Raw genomic sequence first — 23,190 nt, 5'->3', positions numbered from 1 at the left:
AAGCGTGAATATAAAGAGCTTCTGTATAGGGGGGGGGACCAAGTTATTTTTGAAAAGCATGCTTGAAGTCAGCCATTGTTAAATACTTAAATTTTAGAAAAGTGAAACCATACATACACACTGGACTCCATGTAGTTGACTTTTCCATGCCACTCCAGCTGGCCCTATTGTGAGCGGCCATTTCACTACTCCCTTAAGGCCATGCTTGGTTGGAGCAGAGCAGCATTAAGGCCTCAGTAGGACTGTTCCGCCTAATGTAAAGCCAAAGTCAGTCATACATGTAGTAATCAGTGTATTTAAAATTAAAGGCTTCAATTATTTGTCAACATCCCTTTCCATAGTTGTAGTTGAAATTAGTCTAGAAGATGAGTGCATTAAAAACAAACCAAATCAATGAAGAAACACGAAACGCATTCACTTGCTTGTTTTATTCATAAGATGTCACTTTTTTCTTCTACATCTTATGCACAGCAGATACCATGACAAACAAGTTTTAAACCACAAACTGAAATTCCTTCTTCACTTGAATCCTGCATTTCCATAAGGTCATCCCTCCCCCAAATAAACCAAGCCTTTTTCGTTTGTATTCCAGTTTCACATTCTGAAAGATCAGCATTTTACAGCAATCTCATTGTAGCAGTCAGGGTGGCAAAGGCCACTATCCAAACACTTCCATTGACAGACACTCATTTTCCGTTTAAGCAAATACAATTGTACTTTTTTTAAACTACTTCAACAGGATTATAGGATCAAAAATAACACCAAAAACATCTAAACCACCAACTTAGACAGATTCATTTTTTTTAGTTGCTCGAAAAAAATGCATAAATATATATCACACAAAAAAGTACAATTTCATACTTTCTTTGCAAAAATAATAATAAACATTAATAATGACAAGGCTAGGACTGGGATTGTCAGAAAGATGCATTCATAGGGTCCATGCGAGATAAGCCATTTACACAACAGCCTAGCTTTCAAAGAGGCAAGACCAGGGTTCTACAGGGGAAAAAAACAAAAAAAACAATTGTCTAGGCCAAGATAAAGAGGCAACACAAACACTAATATTAGGATCCACAGAAACGGTTCCAAGTTCATGCAAAAAGACTTAACATGCAATGACTTTACTCTTCTAAACCTCTCCTGTGCCATGACAACCCATGTAAGGACTTGCTTACAAATGGCAACTTCAACGTATCAATTTCCATAACAAGTTGACGTGCCTAGCAGTTTTGTTTTTACCCGGTTAGGTGCTAAGGTAGAGCTTTAGTTTCCAAGAGGATTCATAAGCTTAGAATGTTGACAGCAAGATGGTTTCACCTTCAATGTCCCGAAGACATTCTGAGGAATTATAAATACTGTACGTTTCTAATGCACATTTGTCCATTAAATAAACCTGATTAAATTAATGAAGCGCTTGGCAAACCTCCTGTCAGCTGGATGCAGGTGGGGTTTCCAGAAGCCTGTGGAGGGGGGAGGGTATACAGCACAACAATAGATCACATTGTCAATCAACACTCACATCTGAAACAATCCATTCTTCAAAATGAACTCTTCTCATTTACAGGCCACAGACTTTTGTATATGTCCCAGAAAAGGCCAACGAAATGCTTCCAAGACAAATGCTACTCACTTAATAGCTTAACAAAACTGTCGGGACTTCCATCCAGGCTGGGAGGTCTCGGAGGGTGTTGGGTACCAGCGCATCTACGAACACAAAGCATTCATGAGCAAACAAAGACCGCCTTCATACTGGCGGCCCAACACTAAATGCACCCCAACCGGGTGCATTTCTTCAAGCGCCATGATATCATTAAATTTATGTAGATGTACATGTGATGTACTATTATGTAGCAAGTCACCCAAAAAAAAATAAAATCCCATTATTCCTGAATACATTAGATTCATAATTTTTCTACATCTGACCCAAAATCATTGTTCATTCCATGCATCCCCAAGAAAAAGTACAGGCCATGGGAATATGGGTCACATAGCTATTGGATGAAGCCAACGGTCCTGGAGTAATTAACAGCCATGGAAATGAGTTGACCCCCTGTTAAACATTTCCCCAGCATAAGTGTTTGTATACCTATGCCTTTTCCATAGAGTAAGACGAGAGCCCAGTAGACTTGCCAATAACCTGACAAAGCCTGAGTTTTATTTCAAGGTCAAGACAATTGCGGGCAAGAGGCCAAGAACACCTACAGGCTCCCGAGCAATTTAGGGCCATGCAGTAGAGTACAATCAAGAGTTCCTACTATATGAAAGTAAGGTCAAAATCCAAAGTATTCTAGGGATCCATCACCACATTGAAATTATACTCAGCTCAGCTATACAGACTGCAGGTTGGCACCTTGAATAAAGGCCATCATGGCTCACCAATTTCTCTTTGCTAATACCTTGCATTCCTCACCACCTCATCTCAGAAAGAATGCTCAACAATGGCTGCTGGCTACTGTTTAGTGTATCACTCCCTGCATATTGGAGGAAGTTAGCAGAGCAATGAACTTTAAATGACCTAATAGGATAATTTTTTCCATTGCTATTGTTACCAAGATCCTTGCAGCACACAATGCTACCACTGCATTTAGATAGCAATTAACCCACAATGGAAAGAATGCATGCAGTACTTGCACAACCACCCCCATTACATTTCCTTTTAACAGTCAAGTTTGACAGATGGTAATTTGCCACAACATAGACCATGAAGTTCGGGATTTGCTACAAAATATATACAAGCTCTTTCATTATGTAGCCATTTTATGACTGAATAAACCAGGAAAAGCTGTTAAAGGCAGAGGTGTCCCTCTGCCTGTGTTAGACAATCGAAAGGAACTATTCCAAGATTGCTGTGGTATAATTGGATACAACTATATAACATTGTCTGTTTACGAGTCTGCTCCTTTTTCAGTTCTTCCGGATGTGACCAAAGTAATGCTGAAACGATTGCGCTAGTATGCGAGCACCACACACACACACACACACACACACACACACACACACACACACACACACACACCTGGGCATGGAGGGCAGCGGCTGCGGCGGCCGCAGCAGGGTAGGTGAAGGCGCCGTGCGGCAGACCAGGAGTCAGCTCCGTGGTGTAGAGGGGGTAGGGGGCCCAGGCATCTGGCGACGCGGGGATCAGTGCCGCTCCCGTCAGGTCATCTGCTCAGACATGAGGATGGTGGATGGAGGGGAGAAGGGGGGGTCGAACTGGCCTACAGCCATGTCCAGGTGTAGGGTACATCAAGGATGGGATACTGGATCTAATAGTGGCGGTTCAATGACTTAAAAAAAAAAAAAAAAAGGGGGGCATTTCACATCCAAGTATGGAGGCTAACCCTGAGTGGCTCCCAGTTACAGCCAGAAAATCTATCACTAGCTACCCTTGATTGCCTACCTTGCTACAGACAATAAAAACCAACAGCCACCATGTGCAGAGAAAACACTTCCAACGCTAAAGTGCAATGAGTTGCTCCAAGCATCACTTTTAGAGGAATTACGACAAAGGCAGGAAATTGATGGCCGGCTAAGCATCCCAGATAAAAACTTTATAATTTACAGTTTGGAGGGGCATGCGTGTGGAGGGTGGGTTAGTGTTAAAGTTGTTCTCTCGTGAACGTCTGCATAAAACCCAACAGTCTAGGAGCAGTAGAACAAGCTACAGGGACGGGACACGCCGTGGTGAGAGTGCATGAGAGAGAGCCTATAGTGGTGCAGCCGTAAAACTTACATGGGTCCCGTGCAATGAAGTGTGCTCCTAGAGCAGGGTGGATATTTGTGGGGTTCGGTGTGGCCATCAGCTTATTCTTTGCCATCTTCGTGTTGGCTTTAGCAAACTCTAAGCGCAGGGTCTGGGGGCTTTCGGGGTCAAAACGGATGCCCTGGTGGAGAGATGGGAGGGGTGGGACACAGTATCATAAGGGAGGTGGGCTGCGTTTGGTTTTTGAAGGGGGCTACAGCGCACTGTTCTCACACAGCAGCTCCTGGACACGGTTTCAATACTTAATGTATACTTCAGTCTTCATCGCAGAAAGAAAAAAAACATTACCAACCAGGGTGGTGTGTTAATCTATTAAAAAGACAATTGATAGACTGAAAGATACTCTGAGTATTGCAACACGCCTGCATCTCGTTTCCTTCAAAAAGGCTGGGCCACTGGGTCAGTGTGATCCAGTGGCCCGGCCCAAGAAGAGCAGGAGATGAGGAGCCGTGACGAGTCCCTGGGGGGCCATCGCTGGTGGGGTTTACCCTGCTGGTGATCTGTGCCCTAAGCGTTGTGCCCACATGCAGGTGAGTAGTCTCTTGGTGTGTATGTGTGTTTGTCTGTGTGACCACTAGTGTGGCTAAAAGAAAAGGTGATGCTCCTTTAGGGCTATAGACCAAGAGAAAAGTGTTAGATACTGCAAATGTGGGCGATTGTGGTGACAAAATAAGAGGTTAAACTACAGAAGAAGTGTTCAAATGATACTACCGGTGGGTCTACACAGTAAAGCAGTGATATGTAAATGAGAAGGGCTATACCAGACTTGGGAGGATGTGTACCGGGGACATAGTAAACTACCGTTAGATTACAGGACTCTGGACTCTTTTCCAAAAATGGCCCTGCCATTGAATTATAGAAGACAAAATGGGTTGGCTTTCAGAGATGGTATGAGATTAGTATGTTTGACACCTTTAGTTCATATGCCTTTAAGTTAAAGTCCACATTTCTGAGAAATGCAACAAAAGGGGCAGCAAAGCCCCAGCTATGGAAATGCATCAATACTGCAGGCCTTCCAACTCCTCTGCGCTTTGTTGACTCTTACATTTAATGCATTTTTTGCAGCTTCAGCTCCAGACCGACTGTCAAAGGTTACAAACCCAACGGGCTGGAAGACAAAAGCCAGAAGGATTAAAACAAATAAAAACACAGAGCCAACTGGTAAACATAATATTGGAAAAAAGTTCTAGGCAGAAAATGTTGTCCCCATGGTCTGAACTGGGGATTGTTTATTCCTCGTACATCCACTACTGCCAAGTGGTGGGTTAAAAAGGAGACGAGCATTCTGACATTGATTGAAAACCCCTTACCTGTTTGGATGTTAACTTAATCAGTGACCCTTCATAACCCTGTGAAGAGGACAGAAAATATATCTTCACTATCAAGTCACATGCATGAACAAAAGCATAAACCATATGAAACCCTTTCAGAACATAGCTTAAGGCCAAATGATTGATCCCTCTATAAAAATAATGCTTTGGTAGAAATACTGTCATAAGTACAGAGTTAAAAATATTTAGAAATTCTAGCCAATGCAGTTGACACTCAATTGAAAAACAAAGGGAATACGAGTGTTGGGTTTGTAGTAGATTAAGCATGATTATCAAGAAAGGCAACAGGTATGAACTGATGATTGGTTATGATGGTGCCGCATAAAGTCCTTGGTTTACAGACAGACTATTTAATTTTCCTAGTAAAATCTTGATTTTAAACATTAGTTTGCAGATGACAGAATAACAAACCAACAAGGTTTAAGCAAGTCGTCTAATTAAAAAAATGGTGTTGTATAGACCCCAAACATGCCAATTTTCTACTCAAATCCTTAAGAACAAAATGGATTATTAAAAAACACCCATTTAATCCTGTACTGGTAGCGCAACAAATGAGGGCATGGGAGTGGATTTTAAACAGTTGACAGAGGAAACAGGAACATGAATGCTTCCCTAGCTAGAAGCTAGGGGTCACAGGGAGGGATGGTTGGCCAAGGGCTACTCATTTACACATTCCACATGCTCATCCATGTGGATACCACTTCCAATTTAGTCATCAGGTGGGAGGGAAGGCCGTGGAATTGGACGGGTCTGGTCGAACAACACCACAACTATGGGCTCACAATTACGTGACCTCATTAGAATATATGCCGATATCCCAACTGGTTTTAGCAAGCTGGGGGGGGGGGGGGGGGCGGGGGATACATTTTTTTATCCATTTGCCATGGATAAAAAGACAGATCGATCACTACAAATGCTCAGTGCATACTTCAAAGACGAATGAGAAAATAAGTTGAACTCGCCCCCCTCCCCCCAACCCATTATTGGAATCTTCAAACATGTGGCTTACCTTGAATGGTCTAAAAAGAAGGTAAAGTTCCCTTGGTTTGATATCAACTGGTAAGCCACTGACAAATAGTGTCCGTACCTGTATTTAAAACAAACACAATGAGCCAAAATAAGAAATTGCATAGGTCTATAACAGAAACCTTTTAATATTAAGGACAATATAAAAGCACTACTGGAAATTTGGATGCAGCCCTTAATAAAAACGTTCTCCTAAAACAAAAACAAAAAAAAGACACACCATATATGGTACTTTGTATGATGAAAACAGTAAGGGCCATTACATCCCACTCAAGGGGGTGGGGTTGAGCACAATGGGCAGCAAGAGGAACAGCGCTGGACAACAGCGCACACATAGCGTGACACCATTTCCTTCCTACAGACCCTGCGGCCCCAAAACCACGCCGGCGGCTCAGGTGCAGCAAGCTCTGGTCCTGACGACTCGGCCCATCATTGAAAAAACATTTTGGTTGCGTTGTTATCTGTCCAGCGACTTCCTCAAGGCCGCATGACAGGAACAAACCAGCATATTTTCTTTCAAAGCCCACACAAATTAATATGGTACGAGGTAGGAAGCGATCGTAAAAAACCTTACATAAAACCTATTGTGACTCAAGTTAATTTATACCAGATAATTGGTCAGCAGCCATTTCTTCTAAATGCTAGAATTTAATTTGATAGCTTAGGCCTATGACGGTGTTTGTAGCAAAAAAACAAACAAAATGATGCTCATAATTATGAAACTAGTAAGAAACCCCCGTGAGTAGAGAAACAGTTTGACATTTTTACTACGTATAAATACTTGCTCACCCCTTTACAGTAAAATAAATAGTCCATTTTATCAATCGCCTATATTTATATTTAAACTAGCAGTTTAATGTTAAGGGCATTCGTTCAGTGTCATATTTTCGCCCGTGTTTTTAGAAGTTATGGCACACACGACAAACGTTTCCAAATGGAGGGTGCACGCAGCAACAAATCTTCAACTTTTATTTTGTAGTCTCGATCCGTACATTACTTAATTTAATATGAACCCATCGAGAATGCATTCGGACAATAATCGAACTGCACACCTTTTTTCTAACAGATTTTGAACATGAAACCTCAGATGGTTCACAGAAGATGGCTTTGTTATAACATTGAATGGAAGTTTTTAAAACAGTTTGCCTTACCTCCTCCTCAATAGACACGTTGTTATTCGGCTCCACATCAGCTTTGATACTCATGTTCACAGTGGTTGCTTCAGCTGCGCTTGAAGAAAGTGTCAAGTTGTTCCTGGTCGGATATTTTCCCCAAGTGCGCTTGTAGTTGCAGAGCAAATCTTGGTGGCGTTTGAACTTTAGGAAAGACGTGCCGAAGTGAGTTCGTGCAGTTGATGACGAGGTATCCAATGATATATTACGAGAGAGAATCATTCATAAAATGAAAACTTAAACTAAAGTGTGAGAAGTGGAAATGTGCACTTGTGAGGGTGAAAGAGGGGGGAGAAGTGCGCGTCGTGAAGCTCTCTGCAATGCTCACATCAATGCTGTCGGATTGTGGCGGGGAAACAAGTCCACTTTCTCATTGGAGGCTTCTCCTCCGTCCTGTCACCGCTGGCTTTCAATTAGCTCATCAATTATGTCCTTGGTCTGGGTGAGCAGCAATCAAGCGCGAGATCCACCTCAGCTGGTATGAGGGCCGCCCCCCTTTCTCACTTTTGACATCATCGTTTCCTGTGGGACCCAGAGAACCAATAGAAATTACTTTCCCAAGCTATTTTTTTCCTTTTGAACGTCTTACATATAAAGGCCTAAACCTCTGCAGCAAGACATTTTTAAAAAGCATTGAACACGTCTAAAATTAACAGACCTATGAATTACAAATACATCCTGTAACAAAGAAAACATATTGAGCCTATAATACACATAGACTATTGGACCTAACAACAGATGAGTATCACATAATCCAACTAGCTTTCGTTTTCATCAAGTGTACGGTTAAACTGGCTATAAACGGCCACATAAACATTGTGGTGCATATATAGGCTAAAGATCTGTCACGACTCCTGACTGATTTGTTTTTTAATGTTCATCACCCAGCTACTATCTGTAAATCTTCGTAGCTTTCCTTTGAAATTAGATTGGTCTTTATCGTAATCCCTTTAAAAAAATTTGAACATTGATTTCACAATTTTGTAAAATTGATTTCACAATTTTACAAAATTGCAATTAAATAAAATATCATAATAAATGATAATATTTGATTATCAATTATTGATTTATGTACAATTATAAAACAAAGAAAAATAGCATAGGGTTGACATAGGCTAAAAGGAAATAATGAATAGGCATTAACACATATTGACGTTTAAATAAATAAATAACTTTTAAAAGGCCTTACCCCAAATATAATTCCAAGCCTATGTAAACGAAAAACAAAAATATAATAAAAATCATAGAAAAACAACGATGCATTGTAAACGATATTTAGGAGGGATATTCGCGACGATATATCTAAATAAATGAACCTCAGTGGATTTAAGGGCAGGAGACTGTAGGGGGGCAGGGGCAGGGGCAGGTGTCGTGTGATCGGCTTTAGCACTGAAAGGGGCCTCGTGTCTGCTGTTATTTCCTCACAAGTGTAGCTCTCAAAGGCAACACTGCTTCCTGACTTTGTATAGGAACACAATCAGCCCAGCTAGGAGCACCAGCAGCAGTAGACTCCACAATGAATCAGCTCGTTACTAGCTTTTAAGTAAATAGGAGGGCTCTGAACTTGTTTCTTACAGTCCCATTGGAAAACATTTTTTTTCTCTTTTTATTTTTTGGACATCCGACGAGACACTAATACAGTAGCTTACAAAAACATATCATTAACTGTGTATCAGCTAATGAGCCTAGTAGCCTACTAAGGAACATATCACTGTGAGTAGTTTAATTCTATATTAGGCCTAGCCTACTCTCCAGTTTACAATGAGCCAAAACGTCAGTCAGAAAACAACTACGAATTTCTTCAGATATAACCCAATAGAGCACAATCTTTCTACATTGTGCTCCGTTTTAGACCAACCGTACAGAAAGATAGAGAGATGTTTAGTTGAGATGTTGAGGTGGGATTCTAGATCGCTGCTACAGGAAGTCATGAAAAAGCTGATAAGGGCCTGTTTAGATTATGCCATCGCCGCAGCTGATTGGTTCTTCAGCTTTCTGAAGAAACAATCTGATGAACTAAACATTTGATGAACCAACATTTAATGTTTTCTGTCAGTGACGTATGCAGGCCTGGCCTAGATTATAGACTTATAGACTGGTTATTTCGATGGTACTTCATGCCTATAAAATATTGAGCCATGTGCCATGGTGTGATAATTAATTTATGGAGATAATGCAGTGGATATAATTCGGGGGGTCTGGGAGCAATCTGCTCCTCGGAGCTGCTAGCGGTGGCCATTTTTCTCCCCAGCTGTCTTTGAGCCAGTTAAATGTTACTGAAGTCTACGCTTGAATTCTCGTGGGTAACATTTCATTATGCAGAATATTTTTCTAGAAAAGTAAACAACATAAAAAAATACCTCTCAAATCCAAAACAGCAGAAGCTTACTTTTGGGGGACATAGGGGGGGAAATATTCTAAATGATATTGGTTGATATTATGCAGGACTCACCTTAATTCTAAAACCACTTAGAAGATATCCTAAAATAAAATATTTTACACATAATACAGAGTCTATGAGCCTTTTTCGAGGTATAAAGTATATAGTTATCATAGTTACATCAGAGGGGAAAGTGTCCTTGGGATGGTGAAGGTGTGACTCCCACAAAACACCTCTGTTGCCAAGCACCGATACCACCACTGCCCACGGCATCTTCTGCAACATTAGAATTTTTTTTAAAAAAATGTGTTTGGAAATGATAGTCATGAATCATTAATTTGGTTTTGACAACATGGACGGACCTGTATAAAAAGGACCATGCCTGTTTCCCCAATGAGGCTATATTTATTGTCAAAGGGAGCTAAAACTGTCTTTTTGCATTCATGCTTCTTCTAAATGTAAGCACACAGAAACAAAAGTTTTTTCATTAGATATTAAATTGTTTATCGGGAAAACATGTTTCTCTATTGTTTATCAGAGTGGTGGTGAATGTGATGAGATACATGTACATGTTATATGGACCTATACCTGTAAGATATCATGTCAGCTTCATCAATATATATTGTTAGAGTCAGCATGATATATTTACAGTCTATTTATATTACAGGGACAAATGTCAAAGCAACATCTTTTAAACAAATCTTTATTTGGTGGTTATGCCATTTTCTAACTGTTGTGCCAATGTTGCATTTTGAGTCATCATCATTATCAACCACAAGCAAACAAAGTCCTCATTCTAACATTTTGAAAGACAGACTCGATAAGAGCCCTTCCCATCCACCAGTTCCTTATCAATGTGTACTGTAGGCATCAGTACAAAGGGGCATTTTCCTCCAATTTTCCTCTGATTGTCTTTTGCACAATCAAAACAACTTAAGAGCATTAGATCAGATTTTCCCCCTTTTTCGGTATACTGAGAGGCCCCTTCAAAGGGAGAAAGTGTACAGTTCAGAGTCTCTAAATAAACCTCATGTTTTATTTGCGAAAAAGCGGCCCCATTGTCCCATAAGTCGCCTCACACAGCACTCTTCTGCTTCACGCCAGACTGAGCTTGTCCTCCAGCGTTAACGTCACCCGCCGCTAAACCACTTAGCTTGTGTTCTCTGTGTCCTCTGTGGTACGGCCAAACATCTATTTGAAAAGTCCTAGGAAACTTTGAAGCCTTTTTTCACCCACACACTGAGCCATGGAGGCGCAGAATGCCTCTGTGATGTTTCATGAATACTTTGTCCAATAAATTGTCCTCTTCATACAAACATTCAAAGATTCAGGTTTGACAGTAACCAAAAACCTGTCAGTGTGATAGCTAAATGTCTTCCCTGCTTTGATCCAGCAAAGCAACTGATAGTCAAGAAAGGATTAAAAATGATAAAACACAAATTTTGTCTAATAAACCATGAACTATGATTTAGAAATGACCGAAAATTCTGTGCTGCACAATGTCCCACTAGTTACATTGGTGTTGTGGAAATATTATTCTTAACTATAATATACAATTATATACAAACTTGTTTATATAATTAATAGTTAATTGAAAGGGACCTAGGGATACCTCCCTTCCTTTCTCCACTTGAAAGATGTTAAGATAGTTTGCATTTGCATTGCCACTGTAGCCACAAAGTCAGATACTGAGGCCATATCGACTGACTTCTTTGTTGTGTAGATTCCTTTAACTGTCTTGCAGCTCTCCTTGCAGACATGTCCACCTCACCTTTAGTGTATTGCAATTTAACTTGGTCTCTCCCGCCATGGCTGACTTCAGCCATGGCCAATCCTTAACTCTCCACGATGGTCACTCCCCCTCACCTTGGTTTCCTTTCTATTAGCTACCCACAATGTGAAAGTTTCCCTAAAAGAATCATGTACACCCATTGTTTCATTGAATGTATGCTTGGTAACTTTGCTGCCTGTAACTTCAAATAATAATTTTCATGTCTGATGTGTCCTAAAAATAAGTTATTCTTCATCAATTGGTAACATTTGACAATAAAGGTACATAAATGAACTAACTCTCATTAGTTAATGCAGTAATAAGCAATAGTATATAACATTATCATAGGGGTTAAGGTTAGGCTTATGGTTAGGTTAAGGGTAAGTGTTAGGGTTAGTAGTAATGAATGAATAAAAAAATACCAGAGATACGAACACCATTGGTAAATTATTACTAGACCATTAGTTAACTGTTAATTAACTGTTCATTATAAGATAATGCTTATTGCTGTATTAAATAATGTTGATTGTGGTTAATTAATGTATCCTTATTATAAAGTGCTTCTGTTACATTTCAGCAAGGTCCCCGTGAGTTGACTAACCCTAACCCTGACTATCATGATGTTGGTTTGTGGACAACCACAATATTTGACATTTATTGATGTATTGTTACCACTGAGTAATTTAAAGGAAGATTCAAAGGAACTGTGAGAAATGATGAGCAGTCTATGTCCCATTTATTTCCTGTTATATATTTCCATTCATTTGATTATTAATCTTGCCTTTGGATATTGTGAGGGTGGTGTGTGCATGTGCATATCTGTGTGTGTGCTTGACTGATTGCGTGTGTGTGTGTGTGTGTGTGTGTGTGTGTGTGTGTGTGTGTGTGTGTGTGTGTGTGTGTGTTTGTGCGGGCAGAGATGTGTGTGTGTGTGTGTGTGTGGGAGGGGGAATCTCTTACAGACACATTTTTGGCTTTGACCATGGAGAAAGTACAGAAGATAGATCTCTACTTGGCCTAAACAGACACCATGTTAACTGAAATTCCACTGAAACCATTGCACTAACTCTTAGATACGATGGAAGGAGGATAGATAGAAACACATACTATGGAGGGAGAATAAATAGAAATACTAAATATCTCCCCACTGTCATGGCTAAAAATAGTACTTCTGTCATGGAATCACAATAACAGATTCATGGCCACCCAAAGGGATTCTCCAAGACACCGGAGAGAAGAAAAACAAACATCTTTAGGCAATGACACTCTTTCCCAAAAATAAACAATTATTATTTAATTATTTAAGATTAAGCATTATTTAAGATTAAAGACGCTGTCCAGGAGCATCTGCAAGGGATTTTACGCCAATGGAGAGATTTTTCAAAATGTGTTATATATATTGTTATATAAATATTTTCATAGTATCTTTTATCTTTTATGGTCCTTCTGTGTATTACCTTTGTTTTGTATTTGTCAAGGGATCACTCTTCTGAATTCTTATTAACAAGAAAAAAAGTTACAGTGGACTAGGATAAAATATACCCTTTCACAACATGGACCCTCTGCGTCCTTCGGTTTCCTGTTTGTATGGGGAACGTGGAGGCAGGGGGGTTATGCTATTAAAACCAAAGGCCATCAGATTCCCAGCCTCAGTTAAAGAAGCTAGTTGGATCCCACATGATGTTGTCTGTTTCTCAGGGGGACGTTTGAGGGAAGGGGGGGAAAAAAAGAAGGAAATCCAGAAAGGACAACATCAACAGAATGTTGAGAGAAAATGGAGGGAGCGATGAACGGAGAGGTCGTCCCTGATTCTGAGATCAAGATCATCGCAGGGAAACGGATGTTTCATTAGCGACTTTAAACTGCTGATCTGTATAGGAAATTGGTTCACTTGATTCATTTCCCCAGCAGACAACACAAGCTAACTTTGGGAATATTAATGTTAGAAAGCTGCAGTGTTCTTGTTATTGAACACAGTTGATTTTTGGCACTATTTCATTGTTTTTGCATGTAGCCCTTTACCATGTAATATCAGAGTCATCATTATGGAGGCAGTGGGTGGTCATGCTACCGACACAGGAATTTGAAAGACAGGAAGGCTTCTGGATAACAATCAAACCAAATGCCCTCAGCCTGTTCACTGGCACCAGAGACCAACAGATCAGCTCCCTGGGTAATTACACAGAGATTGGAAAACAGTTTGAGTATATTTTGCCAAACTGTATACAACATTTTATATCTCCCGAAGAAATCTCTTGATACGCAAGCCTCTCTCTGTTCCCCCCCGTAGCACATAGCTGGTCAACTCGGTGTCCTCTGGTCAAATTACAAGTAAATGAAACTCACACAGTATCAGTCTGAGTCAGGCAGTCCTCCAATATTTACGTTATTTAAGTCCCTAAGGGTCATGCTTTATTGATGAAATAATACAACTACTAAAACTGCTATTATTCTTGTTAATAATATTAATAATACAAATAGGTATTATTATTATTATTACGATTTTAATTTGTTATAATTGTTCTTTCTTATAATTGGCCTTTTTCCAGGTTCCAATGCTCTACAGATTCATACACAACAATTGTTTATAAAATGCAAGGCATTTTTTGGACATCTTAATGTCCAAAATAATACATTCTTTGGACATCTTAATGTCCAAAATAATACATTCTTTTGTGCAGCCCATGTCCTAAAATGTACTTTCTCTCTGAGCTTATAAAACAAATGCATTAAAACAATAGTATAGCATTTTTAACATTACACATATGTACAACATTTCCTACAAAAAGAGCTCCACTTCGTCACGTGTGCGAAGAGTTTGGAAGGCAATGGGTTCTGTGTTTGGTGAATGATATAGTGGATATAGGCACTTCTCCTCACAGAGCATCAATCAGAGGAACTCCAATCCAAACACATTTTAAGCACACATTCTCCTGTTCCCTATCTGTTCCATAGAGTGGAGTCCTGGCTCTCCTCTAATGGACAATAACAAGACGGTTAATAGCAGCGCTACATAGTTCTGTCCCACTTAGAGACACTAAATCAATCTGTTCCACATAAACACTCGGCTCACTCGCTCCCTCTCGCTTGTCCTGCAGCCAGACTTGGATGTGTGACCATGTCTTCTATTTGTTGACGGTAGAGCAAGAGGAAAAAGTATCACTGTATCCTCCATATACACTTTACAGCTGTTATTGTTAACCAACGTACATGCAATTATCTTTCCTGGTCAAATCTTAATTGCTGTTGGTATTTAGAGTTAGCCAGACCAAGCACAGCACATCAACATAAATGGAGACCCAATTTACTGATATCTAAAGTCAGTGTGCTGGCAGGACACAATAATAGATGCAATACAGGAAATTATGTGGTTTACTTAAAACACGTATCCGGAAGTGAGTCAGGCTATATATTGTCTCGTCTCAAAGACAAAATCAAGATTTGAAAGATTGTCAAAAATACACAAACGGCCGTTAGAGTCAAACAATCAGTAACATACAGTTGTGTTTTGCCACATGAGATATGGCAAATAAGCACAGTAGCATATCCGTTTTTTAAAAAAAATGATCAAAAGAAAATAGATTCCAAAGATTCCACTGGCAATACACATGTCAGGTTAAGCACTTTGGGTTATCTTAACAAATATGTTGTATCACATTTCATCATCTGGTTTAAATTCCCATGATAGTGTTATTGTCAACACGTATTTTGGAGGCGATACAAGACCGATATCTCCACCTGGCACCTCTCTCCCACGCTTGATCTCTATGTGATTCTATTTGAACAACGTGGTGTTGTAACCATATCTCACTGTTAACCAGCGACTCAGCCAGACTCAGAGAACATGACATTGTATTGCAAGCAGACGTTCATCTTACAAATCATGCCTGATCGAATAGTCAATGTATGAGCAATGTTGACAATGATAGCAAAAAGGATAAAACTACAATGATACACATGTGCCCATGAAGATTGAAATATATTCTTCATGCAACACTTGCCCCACACCTTCCAAGAAGCTTTCATCACTGTCTGTTTTGGCTTTTGTCATATTTATTTATTCATCTACTACCATTTTAACTTTGTTTTTATTGCTTACATGTTTGAAATAAAGACAATCAATCAATCAATCAATCAATCAACGCTTTGTTGACAAAGGATTGTTCAATACAACAATGAAATACATTTAACATATATTGCAGCCTAGGAGAAACTGTAGGTTCTCAGGTTCTTGCATGCACTTATCAGGAGCGTGAGTGCAGATGCAGTGGGCAGAACTAATGTCATCAAATATTAAAGTTGGTTAGATGACTTGGTTGAACAGCACAGGATTCCCCTGGGACTCTCTATAGGCTAAGAGGTCGGCGTAAGCTTAGCGTTCATTTAACGTACATTTTGAAAAATAACTCAGCAACACAAATAGAGGACGATGTAATTAAATATTGTTAACTAACATAATTAAAACAATGCAAGGTCGTAGTATTGATGGATGGATGGTCCAGGCTATATAGAGATCAAATATTGCATGCAATTCTCAAATTTCCTTTGTGTCACTGATTTAGACACATCCTGACCTTCTCAGACCTTCACATGTCAACACACATGATGTTTGAAGTCATAATCTACAACATGAATATGCGATAGATACCATAATAGGTTTGTGATCTGTGGATATAAATTCAAATTCAAGTTACAAATCTATAATAGAGAACACTGCCAATTGGTTTATGATTTAAAATAATACTCTGCAAAGATGTTTTAATTGAATATACTTTCAGGCAACAAATAAATAACATAGTTTAATTTGATAGGCTTTTCTTTTCTATATAATTGTGAATACATAATTTTTCCTTCTAACTAAAACAGTAGTGTACTCAACTAGAAAATCAAGAACCAGTGCTTCAGAAATATATATATTTTTGGAGCGGTACAGGTTGTGTGTGTGTGTGTGTGTGTGTGTGTGTGTGTGTGTGTGTGTGTGTGTGTGTGTGTGTGTAACGACCAAGGCTAGGGGTAATGAGGACGTGACACAAAAGTTTTTGCCCCCTTTCCCAACTCCCAGAGATGACCAGGGAAACCAGATTTTCTGTTGCAGTCCAAAACATAAGTTGTTTATTTGACAGGTAGTTTTGCTTCAGGGTGAGGAAAGCCAAAATAACAAACAAAATCTCCTACAAACAAACTAACTTCCCTTCCCAAAAAATCCAAAAGAGAATACAGTTTGTCTTGTATGTGTGTTTGTGGGGGGGAAGGGGACGTTTGGGAGGTAAAAGTGAGGTGCACCCACCGTAGGCGGCCAATGGCGCACTGTGATCGTCAGCCTCCATCACCTCCACTTACAAGTCTTTCAGTTGAGGCGTACTTAATGCCATTCATAATGCATGGCCCTGCCCCTCAAAGCTCCCACCAGACCAACACGGGCCTGTCATGACTAGTTCGCCATGACAACTCAGCCCAACTCTACTTTTGCCCCTAAGAGGATGCCTGCAGCTGCATAATTTAGATGCCACCCACTGTTTCTCGGCTCTCGTCTCTTATTTAAAAAATGTAAAAGATTCTGGGAGCAGATTTTATTCAAAATGGGGCAGTGGACGACGCGGTGGTTGAGACAATGGACATGGGCGTGGTGCAGAAGTAATTTTCTCCAGAACTTTTGGCGAAGTTGTGCATGGTCTACATGCATAGCATACATGGCTTTATGCTGGGCAACCCAGAAAAGTGACACGAAGCAGATACTCAGATACATACAATCATTTCTGTGTCTTTCCGTCTTACATGATCCTCCTGTCCATTTGGTCAACTCCTAAATGTTAGGTTACATTGCTAATTGGTTAAAGTTGCTCCCAAGCCTTTGTGAAGTAAACACACAATTTTACATGTGTCTGGTGTTGGGGGTTGGGCCACGTGGTGGAGATGTTGGGTAACACTATAAAATATTGAACAAACAGTGTTTACTAATGAAAAGGCCTTTTGAATTTGCAGGGAGCCAGCCTGGTCAGAGCCTGATGTCCAGCTCAAGGGAAGAAAGGGTCAGGAGAAATATTATTTCATATGTGTGAAAAAAAAATACTCAGACTTTTCTCTGAAATTCTCTAGACTCCCTGATGCAAGAGAGAGCAAACAGCGGAATATGCTTAAGTAGAAGTCCTTTTCGGGCCTTGGGTGTGGAAGGGACTACACACAATCTCTTACTACAAAGAGACCCCTAGCTGCACAGCTGACTCCACTTACTCTCCACCAGACGAGCTGAACGGCTTCTACACCCGCTTTGAGCTGAGCCCCACCAACCTCCTAAAGAGAACCTCCTCCACAGAGGACACAGCCAGCGATCTGGTCATCGCAGAGGAGGATGTGCCTGTGGTGTTTAAACACATCAACATCCGCAAAGAGGCTGGGTCGTATGGGATACCAGGCCGGGTGCTCAAAGCATGTGCGGACCAACTGGCTAGTGTATTCACAAACATTTCCAACCTCTCCCTCCCCACGGGCATAGTGCCCACCTGCTACATGTCATCAGTCATCAACCCAGTACCAAAGAAGAGCAAGGTAACATGCCCAAATGACTTGCGACCCGTTAGTCTCACCCCGAAAGTGAGCAAATGCTTCGAGAAGCTCATCAAGGTGCTGATCTGCAGAATGCTGCCACCCACCCTGGACCCTCACCAATTTGACTACCGACACAACAGATCGACAGACGACGCCATTGCCACAACACTCCACTCAGCCCTCACCCACCTCGACAAGAGGAACTCCTATGTGAGGATGCTGTTTGTGGGTTATAGTTCTGCATTTAACACCATAGTCCCCTCCAGACTCGACAGCAAACTCAGGGACCTAAGCATTGATCCCTGCCTATGCATGGTGTCCTAAGCCCCCTCCTCTACTCCCTGTACACCCAGGACACTGCGGCTACACACGGCTCCAACACAGTGATCAAGTTCACAGATGAGACGACAGTGATCGGCCTGATCACTGATGGAGACGAGACGGCCTACAGGAGCGAGGTTGATCGCCTGGCTCAGTACTGCCAGGACAACAACCTTGCTCTCAACGCCGACAAAAGCACGGAGCTTGTGGTGGACTACAGGAGGAAGAGACAGACTCAAGACCCCATCAACATCAATGGGTCTGCTGTGGAGAGAGTAGACAGCAGTGCCTGGGGGTCCACAACACCAAAGACCTCACCTGGGAGGACCACATCAACCAGGTGGGGAAAAATGCACAACGACACCTATTTCACCTTAGGCGGCTGAAAAAGTTTGGTTTGGGGCCCAAGATCCTGAGGGCCTTCTTCAGAGGCACAACGGAGAGCATCTTAACAGGATGCATCACAGCCTGGTATGGGAACTGCACTGCTCAATGCCACAAAGCGCTGCAAAGGGTAGTGCGGACAGCTGAGAGGATCAGCGGATGTGAGCTTCCCTCCGTCCAGGAAACATACAAGTGTGTCGGTGTGTCAAGAAGACCCTTAGAATCATCAAGGACCCCAGCCACCCCAGCCACAAACTCTTTGAGCTACTGCCATCAGGGAGACGGTACCGAAGTCTCGGGGGCCAAACCCAAGGGATGAGGAAAGGTTTTTCTCCCCAAGCAGTCAGGCTCCTGGAGGAATCCACTACCATCAAACCAACCCAACAAGAGTCCATTTACATACATATTTACTGCATTATTTACTGTAATTTCACAACATTTTTGCACTGTATTTTGCACTACAATCAACCGTGGCTGGTACCACTTCATCAATTTACATTTCTGTTTACATTTCTGTAACTTACTTTTACTTATTTTATTTATTTTTAACTATCTATTTACTTTATATTGTATTGTTGCTGCTATGTGTGTGTTGAGGGACCAAGCATAAGAATTCTACTCTTGTGTACTTGTAATAAAATGTAATAACAGCAATTCTGATTCCGATTCTGGTTCTGGGTGACAATGTATTTGCCCATATCTTCATCCGAGAAATGGGAAAAATGTGATGCATGTGAAAGTTTTATTAAAAAAACGGATTAGGAAGTTGAGTACTGTTTAAAGGGGACATATTATACCACCAGGTGTGAGTGTGATTAGCCCTTACAAGCCGTTTCGAAAATCTGCCCCTTCTGACATCACTAGTGGGCGTGTCCACCTAGATGTGTGCTGGATAGATGAGCAATGTTTACTTCAGTCCACTGGGTAGGCTGGTAGACTGATCTATCCAGCACACATCTAGGTGGACACGCCCACTAGTGATGTCAAAAGGGATTTCGAAACGGCTTGTAAGGGCTAATCACACTCACACCTGGTGGTATAATATGTCCCCTTTAAGGATTCCCGCCACATTCATGATCTTCCTGTCATCAGATGCTTAACACAGCGTTCTGAAGTCATTTCAACCATGAAATCATGAAACATGAAAAAGCTGGTAAAGAAAACGCAAACCTCCAAGCAACCCAGAAAGTAAACAGAGAAACAATCTTCTGGCATGACAAAAACACAAAAGCATCACATTTATTTAAATCCACATTTAAAATCACATAAAACCCATGGATTCATCTTAAGCATCCTATTTAGTAAAAGTAATGCTAGCAAATACATGACATTATATTATAGAAGCAACACCCATATTTGCATATTCCTCATATCAATGAATATCATTGTAATGTATTAATGAATTCATATAATGATAAGACATAAGCAACAAAAAAGATTTGTAAAACATGTTATTTATTTATTTTAAATGACACAATATTAGGGTTGTGACAATGTCTGTTTGTGTGTGTGTGTGTGTGTGTGTGTGTGTGTGTGTGTGTGTGTGTGTGTGTGTGTGTGTGTGTGTGTATATAATAAAGTCAATCTTTATTGTGTTTGCACCATGTATGCTTTGGACCTTTGGATGTGGAAAATGCATAACACTGAGCTGCGTTTATTAATAGGAGTGTGGAATGGTGTGACATGGGCTGCAAAACAAATATGAGTTACTATGACCCCTCGAAACCCTCTCTCTCCCTCTTCTTCTCTCGCTCTCTATTGCTCACTCTCTTTCCTCTCTTCCAAAAACCCCTTTATTGCCTCTCCACACAATTAAAAGCAAATCTCCAACACCTTATTTGGTACGCCTGTGACAAGCAGCCATTGATCCGAAGCGAGACAGACCAGTACCTCTGGAGAGACAGGAGGATAAAAACAACGGAAGAAAGGAATGATAGGAGCAGCGGTCCTTACATAAATAGCCATTAGCAATATTGACCACCCCCCCCCCCCCCCCCCCCCCCCCCCCCAAACCTACTGAGGGGAAGACGTGACCAAGTTTGAAGTTAGACCTACTTTCTGCTACGGTACAGTTACTGAGCCTTACAAACCTCCTGGGCCGAAGACACAGTGATAAAAAGGCATGCTTCTGTAATGTCCTGGTTTATACAGCGTAACCGTGTCATTTGGTGCAATTGCCACAACAAGAAGAATATGTTTCCATCATAAGTCATATTAGCAGGACAGTTAATTATTGGTTACTTCTACATGAATTTTGTTTGCTCTCTCTTTTGCATCAGGGAGTCTAAAGAATGTACCATGGCTCCATTTATGGTGCAGTTGAAAGCAAACCGAGCCTCTCATTTTGAGAATCCAGCCGAGTAACGCTGTGATCAACAGCATGCTACTGTGAATAACCCTTTCTGACTCGGAGTAATGACGAAAAGATTGTTGTATGTAGTATGAAATATTACTTGAACTTAAGAATATTGAATTAATATATAAATATTTCACAGAGAGTTCACAGCAACAGACAGGAAGCTGAAACCCCCTGTGCTATTTATCCGTGGTTCATTAGCCACCTGGATCCATAAAGGTCCATAGAAAACTAGTCAGGCACTTGTGTGAAATGAACAATTTCTCACCCCCGACTGGCCATTCTACGCTCTATCTGTTTCTGGTGCCTCCAACTGCCCAGGACCAGTGCCAACATCAACGCATTTGAGATGGAAACACTCCCTCGTCGTGTTTAACTTTATATGCTAACTGGTGGTTTTCCCCTATGGAAGTGGGTGATGGTGGTGTTCGGGTTGTTGGGGGATGGTGGAGTGGCGGCTGCCTTGCCGAGAATGGACGCTCCCCCAGGTTCATGTCACTGTTCCTCCATTTTCCCTTCCTTCCTCCCTCCCTTCCTCCTCCTCCTCCTCCTCCTCCTCCTCCTCCTCCTCCTCTTCCTCCCTGCTTTCATTGCATAGCAGTCAGACAGGCACACCGCCTCTTGTTTTGATAAGTTAACGCTGAGACGTCAGATCCTGGTTCTGATGTATACCACCTGCCTTGGCCCCCAATTGACCTCGTCCTCCAGCTCCCACTGCAGAGACATTCCTGTGCTTTACTGGGGCCGTGTTTACACTGCAACAGATTACATTCTCTCTCTCTCTCTCTCTCTCTCTCTCTCTCTCTCTCTCTCTCTCTCTCTCTCTCTCTCTCTCTCTCTCTCTCTCTCTCTCTCTCTCTCTCTCCCTCTGAACAATCACACTGGACATCAGTGGGCCTCTCAGTCTATGGTTCAGATTTTTTAAATGTCCTGACTTGGGATGTCTGTATAGTGTTTGCAAAGAATTGGGACAACAAAATTCAGAAAAATAAAAAACCTTATCAGAAATTGTTTTTGTTGAGATGTTGAGATGCATTATTAGCTTAATTCATGTGTTCATTTTTAAGTTAATTAATTCAACAGCCCCATATGAATTGGAAGCCTTACAAGGTATTGTCCACAAGCAGCTAGTCTTAGGCCTGCTCTTACATTTCATTTAGGGGGTATCTAGAGATGGTTCAGTCTGGTAGATGCCAAGATCCTCCCCCCGCCCACACACACACACGCTCACTCACTCAAATCAACCTACGCATAGACACACAGACACCAACACATACACACTTTAACATACACACACACAAAAACACGAGCAAGAGAGCTCATGTGAACACCATGACCTCACTGCTTTCAGCCTTTTAATGAATAAGTGCTGTTGATATATACTACATATATATATCCACATATGATCCTAAATACAATATTGACCCATAGTGAATAAGGAATTATAACCAATAAAATGTATTTAAAGATTATATTTAGCTGGGAAACTTTTCTCAGATGGGCCAATACAGATGTTGTTTGACTCTGTATATCCTGTCTGCGTCAATGTCCAATGGGCATTTGAGCTATGCGTCTAGAAGTAGTGGACTTACACAGCATACTGAGGATCCACCATATTGTTAGAACAATGTAGTGGATCTGTTTGAGGCTTCATCCCCGACCAGGTTTGGAAGGTTCAGGGGGAGCGAGTTCATAGTCGCAAAGCAAAAGTAGCCAATACTTCAAAAAGGCGGATAAACATCAAATATTACCTCAAAAGGAAAAGCCATTCTTAAAAAAAAAAACGTGCATATTGAACACGACCATTTACCCTCAGGCCAAGAGCATTATGAGAGGCAAGCCGGCAGCAGCTGGCTTAAATATAGAGACATGACCACCAAGATAGTCGCAACACGGCAACCAGCACCCATCCCTCTGTGATGAGGCACATGCTCAGTCCTTGTCCGGAACACCACCTGCTATTTGCTCTTAAAACAAGTCGGGATTTTAATTATTTAATACATTGACCTCTGTATTTACCTCATCTCAACAGTGACAATGTACACCATTTTGAAAAAACATTTGTTTAATTAAATTTTTTGTTTTTCATTGTAAAAATAATAAATAGCATGCCATGGTAATAACCCATTATTATTCC

At 41.0% G+C, this 23,190-nt stretch overlaps 1 protein-coding gene across 2 annotated transcripts; it reads right to left on the bottom strand.

Annotated features, from left to right (window-relative positions):
- Positions 1-413: 413 nt before the first annotated feature.
- Positions 414-7,738, bottom strand: LOC307075843 (RNA-binding protein, mRNA-processing factor 2a). 2 transcript variants are annotated; one of them, XM_079736557.1, is made up of 9 exons: positions 7,624-7,738; positions 7,275-7,439; positions 6,107-6,184; positions 5,077-5,115; positions 4,812-4,874; positions 3,737-3,887; positions 3,020-3,168; positions 1,634-1,707; positions 414-1,463 (listed from the first exon to the last, which is right to left on the bottom strand). In XM_079736557.1, the coding sequence occupies exons 2-8, from the start codon at positions 7,326-7,328 to the stop codon at positions 1,642-1,644; spliced, it is 600 nt and encodes a 199-aa protein (XP_079592683.1). In that variant the 5' UTR covers positions 7,329-7,439; positions 7,624-7,738; the 3' UTR covers positions 414-1,463; positions 1,634-1,641. The 2 variants fall into 2 exon arrangements, with proteins under 2 accessions (XP_079592683.1, XP_079592682.1); XM_079736556.1 differs by having other exon boundaries at positions 7,275-7,713.
- Between the last annotated feature and the right edge of the window lie 15,452 nt (positions 7,739-23,190).

The sequence above is a fragment of the Pollachius pollachius genome (genome assembly GCF_949987615.1).
Source record: "Pollachius pollachius genome assembly, chromosome: 5".
In the NCBI taxonomy this organism is placed as follows: domain Eukaryota; kingdom Metazoa; phylum Chordata; class Actinopteri; order Gadiformes; family Gadidae; genus Pollachius; species Pollachius pollachius.
The sequence above is the reverse complement of the archived record's forward strand: the minus strand, read 5'-3'. Positions and strand labels throughout refer to the sequence as shown.

Excerpts from the sequence above, each read along its gene's own strand:
- LOC307075843 (XM_079736556.1), bottom strand. The coding sequence starts at position 7,517 with ATGATTCTCTCTCGTAATATATCATTGGATACCTCGTCATCAACTGCA. Across the intron at positions 5,116-6,106 it reads TTCTTTTTAGACCATTCAAG|GGTTATGAAGGGTCACTGAT; the intron begins GTAAGCCACATG and ends TCCTCTTCACAG. Across the intron at positions 3,888-4,811 it reads CTGCAAAAAATGCATTAAAT|GGCATCCGTTTTGACCCCGA; the intron begins GTAAGAGTCAAC and ends TCTCTCCACCAG.